The sequence below is a fragment of the Citrus sinensis genome, chromosome 3 (genome assembly GCF_022201045.2).
Source record: "Citrus sinensis cultivar Valencia sweet orange chromosome 3, DVS_A1.0, whole genome shotgun sequence".
NCBI classification, from domain to species: Eukaryota; Viridiplantae; Streptophyta; class Magnoliopsida; order Sapindales; family Rutaceae; genus Citrus; species Citrus sinensis.
The window spans coordinates 4723337-4733767 of NC_068558.1; the positions used below are offsets into that span (position 1 = coordinate 4723337).

Genomic DNA, 10431 nt, shown 5'->3' on the forward strand with positions numbered 1-10431 from the left:
TATTTTATTTTTTAAAAATTATATGAACTATTTTTATATAGATTTTGGCACCAAGTAATATACTACAGTGTACAGTACATGCAGGCCAATGTAAATTTGAGCCATGAGCTTGTTTTTCCTGGCTTTAGTATGGGGCTAAGTGAGCATTGTTCTGTATAATCTATTTAATTCTATTTGGTAGAGCCAAGTGTTTAAAGCTGATGATGGAATGGAATCGGCCTGAATTTTTTAAATCTTAACATTTGGATTTAGAATGAACTTTTGAAAACTTGCTAGTTCATAATTCTTAATATCGTTTCTTTTTTTGGCCAATGCGAAGTTGTGTCAACTTGGTATTGTGGTTTTAAATCCTTTTACAAAAGATAATTGTTAAACGTTTGTTTGCCCCCTAAAAGATTTATTTACGAATCTTGTTATGTATTTTCCACAGAATTCTTCGTGAGGGAAAGGAATGCCGGAGACTATGAACCCAAAGGAAAACATAACGACCTTCAAAAGTAGTAGAAGCCATCCAAGAAGTATCCAAAATCGAGCCAGAAAAAGAGTTTTCAGGTTTAAAGTTGTTTCCTTTGGTATTGTTTATCGTTGTAATTTATAATTGAATATTTTGAATTTGTTGTTTTAGTAAACCAAATATTTCATCATTTGTTGTTTTCGGTTCATTTTCTACAATACTTGCTCCAATGCAAATCAATGACCTGACCTGAATTAGAAATCCAAACTGCTTTGTAACCCAAACCGACTCGAAAAACTGCGAATCGAAACCAAACCAAACTGACTTTGAAACCAAACCAAACTGAAATAACTTTTCAACCCCTTTGGGTTGAATTCTTGAACCCAAACTGGTTGTAATCTGAACTGAAAACTGAAAACACCAACAAAAAACTGAAATGTGTGACCCTATTCAAGACTATTGTAGTGTCCTATAAGGTGAGGTTGATTTCGAGCTCTCCTTGAAGGTATGATATGCAATCTGCTGTTTTTTTTTTTTTTAATTCTACTGTCCTCTATCATTATTTGTAAACATGTTAAGATTTTGGTTTATGCTTATTGTTCTTTAGTAAGCTCACCAATGTGTAGTTTTTGATACAAATGATAAAAGGGCTATTAATATTAGATGATGCTATTTGATGATTTATATTATTCATGCAATCAAGTTTGTTCTTGTTCATTGTGGATGTATTCTCCATTTATCTTCGAAAGATAACTTTGTCATTAAACTGAAATTGACATAAAGGTTGGATAGAACAAGTATGCTAATTTCTTTCCTATTGAAAATAAAACTTATTTGATCCTACCCAAGAAGTTAGGACATGCATTGGAAATTCTAAATATTATTTATTTTTTCCCAACCTTGTTTTCTAATATCATTTATTTATTTATTATTATTTTCTTTTTTTGTATGCAGAGACTCTTGAAATATAGCAGCATTTGAAGTCTAGCTTTCGGAAGCTGTAAATTGATTTAGTTTTGTATTGGTTTTATTTGATGTAAAAAAATTTTAAAACATGTTTAGATGAATGGAAATTTTGATTTCCTTTACTTTTTAGAGCACTGGATAAATTAATAGTGCATTATAATTTCATTTACAAACAAATGCCAATAAACCATTTAAAAAAAATTTAAACACGCCTAGATCATAATAATAAATGTTGTTACTATATCGTTATATTTTCATAATGCCATACATTAGTCATATTAAACATTGAAAAATTATTTTAGTTAAGTCCTGAAAATTTGAAAATTTTTTTAAAAGAGGGTGGTACTCGTTGAGACAAAAATGATGTTAACAAATTATAATTATTTAAGTGATAAATGAGCATAAATGTGAACAAAGGTCAAAATTTCAAATATAGATGATGAAACTCATGATCGAATCTCGCGAGGTGTTGAGTAATGATTTCGACCAAAAAATGATATTTCAACACTTAAAAGTTTTGTAACTTGCAAAAATCAATTGCATAATCAAAATGTTAATGATATCTTAATAATCTAAAAGAGTGCAAAAATAGCGTAGGACATATGTACATTCTTATTATATTTAATTATAAATCTCACAGGATATGATATTAATAATAATAACTGTAGTAATATCCAACAAGCACACATAAAAAAAAAATAGAGATGTTCAACTAAAATAGATTAACTAAGCTTTAATCTTGTAAATTAAAGTATTTTTGTAACTTAACTTATATCATCATAGCTTTAGAAGCATAGCAATTGCAATCCTTCTTACTTGTTATTTATTTATTTACCGTTGACGTTATGAAAAACTAAAGCAATTAATTTGAAAAGTAAAGAGAAAATGAAAATAAATGCATAGATTTATTTTTAATATAATTAAACGTTATTAATTAAAATGATTACAATGAGAATAGATATGTATAAAAATTAAAAGCTGAAGTATACATACAATCAAATTCAAAAGATTGCATGAAGTAATGAAGATGAAAAAAAAAAGGACTTGGATTATGGACTCAAAATGTTGAAAATGATGAAGGGTTGCAATAAAAAAATTCTTAGTATTATGTGGTAAATTGATATTTGTTAAAATAGTAAGGGGTCAACCATAATTTGCCTTATTGATATTATTGTTATTTTCAACAAGTAATTTATTATTAGTAAAAAAAGGACCTGAAACATGTACTGGTAGTGTTGGAATATAATAAAAATAATAGGAACATAAAACCATTATCAAAGTTTAACAAGAGTTGAGGAGCATAACTTAAAAGTTTGAAGAACTTAACAAGAATAGGATAAAGTTTAATCATAAGTCGAGATCTAAAAAATGAACTTGAAATATCTAAGTAAAATGTTAGAAATCAATGAAAAGAGTTGGAATACAGAACAAAAAAGTAGTGGGAACAAGAGTAGAAGAAGTTAACCTAAAAGTTGAAATAACTTACCATGAATTTGATAAATTCAAACGCGAAGTAGGGATCTAAAAAGTAAATTTGACATATTTACCCAAAATTTGAAATTCAATAAAAAGAGTAGGAATATTGAACCAAAAAGTGGTGAAAAAATAAGTTGGAATAACTTAGTAATAACTAGATAAAGTCTAACAGGATATAGAGATATAAAAAATAAACTTGAAATATCAACCTAAAAATTTGGAATTCAATAAGAAGAGTGGAAATATAGAATGAATAACCGGTGGAAAAATGAATTGAAACAACTTACTAAGAATTTGATAAATTTTAATTGAAAGTGAGAATCTAGAAATTGAACTTGAAATTTCCAAACAAAATATTAGAATTCAATAAAAAGAGTAGGAATATAGAACCAAAAAGTGGTGGAAAAAAGAATTGAAGAGGTTAACTTAAAATTCGGAAAGAGTTACCAAGAATATGATAAATCCAACAATAAGTAGGGATCAAAAAATAAACTTGAAACATTCACGAAAAATACTTAAATTAAATGAAAAGAGTAGAAATATAGAACAAAAAAAAAAATGGTGGAAACAAGAGTTGAGGAGCATAACTTAAAAGTTTGAAAAACTTAACAAGCATATGATAAAGTTTAACAATAAGTTGAGATCTATAAAATGAACTTGAAATATTTAACCAAATATTAGAAATTAATTAAAAGAATTGGAATTCAAAAACAAAAAGTAGTGGGAACAAGAGTGGAAGAAGTTACCCAAAAGTTGAAATAACTTAACAAGGATTTGATAAATTCGAACGCGAAGTAGGGATCTAAAAAGTAAATTTGACATATTTACCCAAAATTTGAAATTCAATAAAAAGAGCAGAAATAATGAACCACAAAGTGGTGGAAAAATAAGTTGGAACAACTTAACGATAACTAGATAAAGTCTAACAGGATATAGAGATATAAAAAATAAACTTGAAATATCAACCTAAAAATTTGGAATTCAATAAGAAGAGTGGAAATATAAAACGAGTAACCGGTAGAAAAATGAATTGAAACAACTTACTAAGAATTTGATAAATTTTAATTGAAAGTGGGAATTTAGAAATTGAACTTGAAATTTCCAAACAAAATATTGAAATTCAATAAAAAGAGTAGGAATATAGAACCAAAAAGTGGTAGAAAAAAGAATTGAAGATGTTAACCTAAAATTCGGTAAGAGTTACCAAGAATATGATAAATCCAACAATAAGTAGGGATCAAAAAATAAACTTGAAACATTCACGAAAAATACTTAAATTAAATGAAAAGAGTAGAAATATAGAACAAAAAAAAAAAATGGTGGAAACAAGAGTTGAGGAGCATAACTTAAAAGTTTGAAAAACTTAACAAGCATATGATAAAGTTTAACAATAAGTTGAGATCTATAAAATGAACTTGAAATATTTAACCAAAATATTAGAAATCAATTAAAAGAATTGGAATAAAGAACCAAAAAGTAGTGGAAACAAGAGTAGAAGAAGTTAACCCAAAAGTTAAAATAACTTAACAAGAATTTGATAAATTTTAACAGAAAATAAAGATCTAAAAATTGAACTTGAAATTTCTAAACAAAATGTTGGAATTCAATAAAATGAGTAGGAATATAGAACCAAAAAGTGGTGGAAAAATAAATTGAAATAATTTACCAAAAACTAGATAAAGTTTAACAAATTGTAGAGATATAAAAATAAACTTGAAATATCTATTCAAAAAGCTGAAAGTTGATGAAAAGAGTGGAAATACAGAACCAAAAGCTAGTGGGAAAATGAGTTGAAACAACTTACAAAAATTTAGATAAATCATTACTAGAAATAAGAATTTGAAAAGTAAACTTGAAATATACATTATAAATATTGGAATGTGACAAAATAAGTAGGAATGTAATCATTTTGTGATATGTTTATATTTTTTGTACTATTTTTAAATTTTAAATTATTACAATCTTTTTCCTCATTTAATTAAAATTTTATTCTTTTTTTTCCAAATTTTTTCATAATTTTTTCACATTAAAAACAAATAAAAATATAATTTTCATTATATTATCCGATTAAAAACCGGTTGTACCGGTTGCATGCATGCGCTGTATGAGATACAGCGCTGCATGGTAGGTTGACTCTTTAATTATATATATCCTGGATGACTTATTATTTAAGCAAACTTGGTTATATTACTTATTCAATTCGTTGGCAATGGAATTAGAGTGTTAATTCAAACAAATCCTCAAATCTTCAAACGAGAGAGATCACTGATCACTGATGCTTACTTGAACCTTAACTATTGCATCAGGCACTGTCACAAGCAGCTAACCGCCTAATCTCTCTGATGGAGCATGATAATATTTGTTTCCCTCATAAGCTGACATAGTTACCAGGGAGTAGATATTAGTTACCAATAACAATATTGACTGTGGATAAAAATAGATCCAATGTGGAATTGCAGTCTGGTTAAGTTCATTTTTTCTCTATAATGGGAAACAAGAGATACATTACTTATTTTGTCGGCTTTAATTGTTGCCGTAAGTATTTTTGGTTCTTTATTTTCTCCTGATTAAAAAAAATTATGCGCCTACCGTATAAGGATTAATTATTTATTTCTTTCATCGATCTAAACATGTCAATATTGGTACTAATGAAACCCATTGTTAGACTTGATTAATTGATTTTGTTGTTCAAAATGAATAAAACTTGAACGCAACCATATAGGTATCTTAGACATTTATCTTTTTCGCTGTTATTATTTTTTAAAATAGAATTTCAAGCTTCTAAATTTTGAAACACTTCTATAAAAAAAAAAAGATACATCAAAAATGCTACACCGCACTTGGTTAACGACTTAACATATCTTTGGCGACCTGTCAAAAATGCAATGTCATCCCTTCGATACTGATGATGCATCCAACAAAGCGTCCACTTGGGACTGTGAACATCTCCCATCTTAATAATACATTTTCACTAATCTGTACTTTCCCCACGTCTTATACACATCTTTCAACGTTGCAGCTTGTAACATATATTCATTGCATCAGCGGCACCTCATGATGAATCACTTTGCATTCACATAATTCAGAAACACCCCCCCCCCCCCCCCCCCCCCCAAAAAAAAAAAAAAAAAAATCAACCCACCAAGTATATAGATATAGTCTATTAACATGTTTGAACAAAACTATAATAACACTCGGGCCATACATCAACTAGCATTTCCAATTTCACTAGTTAATTTCAAGAATCAAAACCATGTTCTGACAAAAGTTTGCAATAACTGCTAAGCTACCTTTCCTTTCAACTTTATGTAGCAATCTCATCGACTTCTGAGTTAAAAATAAAACTTGGAAATGATGTTGTTATGTCCCTGCATTCGGATTCCAGAAAGATGATTTCAGTCAGAAGCAGCGGAGAATGGAATATAAAGAATTTGGACAAGTTATGTAATTACATACCTCAAATACGGAAGGGTCATGATTTTCAACAACGATGGGTTTTTAGAAACAAAGTTCTGCCACTCACATTTATCGATCTTGCCATCCTGGTTCACATCAGCATCCAGGAAAGTCTACCCGCCAAAAATGAAAATAGCAGAGTAGTACTTTAGGCAATTTATCCAAAAAATGAAAAAACTATGGAACACACAAAGAGGCAGTATGAAATGATTGGAAAATATTATTGATATGACTTAACACATGCTCATTTGCCACAGGAATTACAATAAATCAAAACCTTATCCAACTCATACAAGTGAATATTGCTACTTATGCAGTTACAAAACCCACGAGCCGAAATGTAACATCCTTTATATGACTCCCAAAACAATAATCATATACTCACAAATCAAACGCATTGAAGAACTCAAATCAAACAGCCTGTAGTCAATACACAAAATGCTGCACTTTTCTTTTTGTCAAAGTCTCCTAACAACTTCAATTCCAGCATAAACTAAAGGTGCCAGAATTAGATGTATGATAGTGCTTTTCCCATATTCCAAGTTCACCAGCATTGTGGGTGCTAGGGGTATTTCAAATGTTTAAACAAGTTTTCAAGAAGAAACATGTAAGATCGCAGGTAGTTAAGATTCAAAAGTCATTCTCACCTTATCAAGTATTATTTCAATGGTTTCATCAGCCAACTTCATTTCAGACTCGCAAAGAAGCGCAATCAGCATTTGCTTGACCTGCCAAAATCACATACAATGAAGTTGCCTGCAAGGATTGTTGAATAAAGGATAACTGAATTAACAAAACTAAACAGAAGATTTAGTTGTATTGCTTTTCACTTCGCCAAGCTCCAAAGAATATAGACCTTATTTCCAGAGATATTTCACGTAGGAATGAAAATTTTTTTTTTTTAAAATAATAAAACCAGAATTATATATGTCTATATTTTTCTGCTAATCAACAACATTTTTTGCTGAATAACATCGTAAATTAGTTTACAACTGAAAATTTCCTGTGATTAGAGGGGAAAACAATGAATTCATATGTCAAGAATTCCTATTTGGAAAGTAACTACACATGAATTCCTATTGGGAAAGTAACTACACATGAATTCCTATTGGGAAAGTAACTAGTTATACATATTACCAACACTAAGGATACAAGCTATAGTTTCTAACGTGCTAACGTTCAAAGGTCTACTATCCCCAACATGGATTTTGACACCCCAACTGAAAGCTTACCAAATCAACAGAGAAATTAGTAAGATCCAGTTCGCTCAACCAGTCAATTGCATGTATAATATACAGACAAAGAATAAAAAAGTCCAGAAACTTCTTTGTCAGAGCATGAGAAAGTAACCTCCAACATACCTCTTGCCGCTCAATGAATCCAGTATTATCTAGATCATAAAGCTTAAACGAAACTGCCAAAAAAAAAATGCCACATATTAAATGGAAGTATCAATATACAATGGCAAATTAAGGATGAACAACAAAACGTGATCTATGGCAATTGAGTAACAATAGATTATAAGTGGCCAACTTACAGTCAATCTTGTCCTCTTGAGGAGCATTTGGATGGAAGACACTGAGTGATCTAACAAAGTCACTAAAATCAATGACTCCTTTCCGCTTAACATCAAACAGATCAAAGATCTGCACACAAAATTAGTTGATCCCAGAGTCTCAGTACACACAATTGATTGAAAAGGTGATTAGAATAATGCTCATAGGGAGGATATCACAGATACCCTGTTGGCAAATAGATTCTCTTTCTTTCGGTTCTTGAAAAGAGCCAACTGAAACTCTTCCTGCATAAACAACAAAATTGTTTCAATCACATATCTTGAAGAAACCAATATAGAAACTTTAGAATCCTAACACTTCAGGTGACAAGTCAATTATGATACAAGTAATACAAAAAATTTTAACAAGAATATTGAGCAAATCATCTACGAGACTAAATGGCAATTGCTATGGTTCAAAAGAAATAAGTTTGTAATCAATTCAATGAATTTATAATTCTAAATCACTGTGTGAGGGAATAAAAGGACAGAAAACAATTGATCCAGCTTGCAATACTAAGGGGGTAATTTATTTGTGCAAAAAGACCAACTCAATACAAGGAAATTGTGGCACAGAGAGAGAGAAAGAGAGAATAAAAATAAAATTACTCCTAAGCAGTGCAGAAAAATACCTTGCTTATCAACCCATCGTCAACCACTGAACTGCTGATCATCTTAAATAGCTCAAATAGTGCTTCAACTTCACTGACACTAACTGTAGATTGGAAACAGCAGATTACTAACCTTCAAAGGCCAGAAACTAAAACAATAGCGACATGAGAGAAGAGAGTCATGAGTACATAAAAGAGGATGAATTGAGTAACCGACTTGATACTGTAGAAAAGACGATTAACAAAAATATGGATGAAAGAATAACATCTCAGTTATAATTTCATAGCAAAACACTAAAGGAATTTAAAATTTGCACATAAAAATCTTTCTCCCAGCTCCAGTATCTGGTAAATCACAGCAAAATGCAAGTGTAACCTTTCATCATAACCAATACAAAACAGTTTAAGTAGAAGTGATGGAATTCCATGTTTGTACCACAGTTTGTGATATTCTCGCACTTTATATAGAGAGGCAATCATTTTACGTATTGGCAATGGTAACAAAAGCAACATATCAATAGGTGCATAACAATTAACAGATGAGAAAAACAAAAATAAGTAATCTGTAAGTTCAACCTTCTTCATAATAACTTAAAATGGATCTCAATATAACAGTGGACAGCAAGAATGCACATACAACTGTCAGTCCTCTGAACTACTAATAATCCTCAACTTTCAATCAGTAACCATTTTGGATTTCATGATTGTTATGACTACTATCTTTTTATTTCTTCGTAACTGAGGACTGGTAAAACATGGTCTCAGTGCACAAAACAACAACTAGGGAATCCAAACACGATCATTTCAATGAAATAGTGAGCGACCAACTACTTACAAGCAGTCTGCGAAGCAAGAAGTATGGGGTCCTCATGTCCAGGGAACTGCTTTGCTACTTTAGACTGAAAACAGCCCATTTAATATCGAAAAACAACTATCAATAAGAGGAGAAAGTAGCGCAATGCACCCGACTTAAGAGCCTAGAGTTCTTTGACCACAATAGATTACATCATTTCCAAAACCATGTTCGTCTCTCAAACCTACAAATTTACACAAAAAAAGGCCCAAATTCATTTCATCAGTATAATAATAAATAACTCTGAGCAGCAAAAGAAAGTTCTGATCATATTTGCAATAAATAATTGAAAATGACACCCAGCCATAATCAAATATATACAAAGACTGGTTGATATAAAATAAAACGGATAATATAGAATATGGAAATCCTTCCATCAATCTTGAATTAAATCCTGCTTACATAATCATTCAAGGAAAATAAAAGATACATTTGACTTGTAAAATAATTAAAAAAAAGAAGTAAAAAGAGAGAGAGAGAGAAAAACAATTGAAGTAAATGATAAATGATTAAAAGTTTAAAAATTGTTTTTCCTTATAATTTCTCAGGAGTCAGGAACCAGACCAAACAGATGAAAAGAAAAAAAAAAAAGAGCTACATAGTCTTAAAATTCGAAATTAATCATGCATTACTTCATAATCGCAAATTAAATTAAAAAATTCAAAATTTATCGACATATCTTGAATCACTTTAAATACTTAATAAATTAATATATATATATATATATATATATATACAAGATTAAAAACAATAAAGAAGAAAAAGAAGAAAAAACTTACCGAGCCAATAAAATTGGCCGGCAAATGCCGCGACGGGAAAGACGAAAAATCTTAATTTGTCCTCCTCCTTTTTCTATACTTTTGTACAAAAGCTTAAGGAGATCGTCGGCGTGCGTTTGCGTTTTGCGAGAGAAATACAAAGGGGAGATCGTTTGACGATTTCTCCGATCGGACGGCTCAGACTCTTTGGAGCTGTAAGCCTGTAGCTGTCTTTCGACTTTCGAGCGCTGTGCTGTGCTGTGCTGTTGTTGTCTTGCCTAGAGATGGTTAACTAACGTAAC

The 10431-nt window shown here is 30.3% G+C and overlaps 1 protein-coding gene across 2 annotated transcripts; it reads right to left on the bottom strand.

Moving 5' to 3' along the window:
- Positions 1–5619: 5619 nt before the first annotated feature.
- On the bottom strand, positions 5620–10431 carry LOC102622664 (calcineurin B-like protein 1). Of its 2 annotated transcripts, XM_006477006.4 has the most exons (9): positions 10151–10431; positions 9354–9555; positions 8540–8622; positions 8094–8153; positions 7890–7998; positions 7714–7766; positions 7000–7080; positions 6353–6465; positions 5620–6264 (listed from the first exon to the last, which is right to left on the bottom strand). In XM_006477006.4, the coding sequence occupies exons 2-9, from the start codon at positions 9430–9432 to the stop codon at positions 6201–6203; spliced, it is 642 nt and encodes a 213-aa protein (XP_006477069.2). In that variant the 5' UTR covers positions 9433–9555; positions 10151–10431; the 3' UTR covers positions 5620–6200. The 2 variants fall into 2 exon arrangements, with proteins under 2 accessions (XP_006477069.2, XP_052294214.1); XM_052438254.1 differs by lacking the exon at positions 10151–10431 and having other exon boundaries at positions 8540–8667; positions 9354–9502.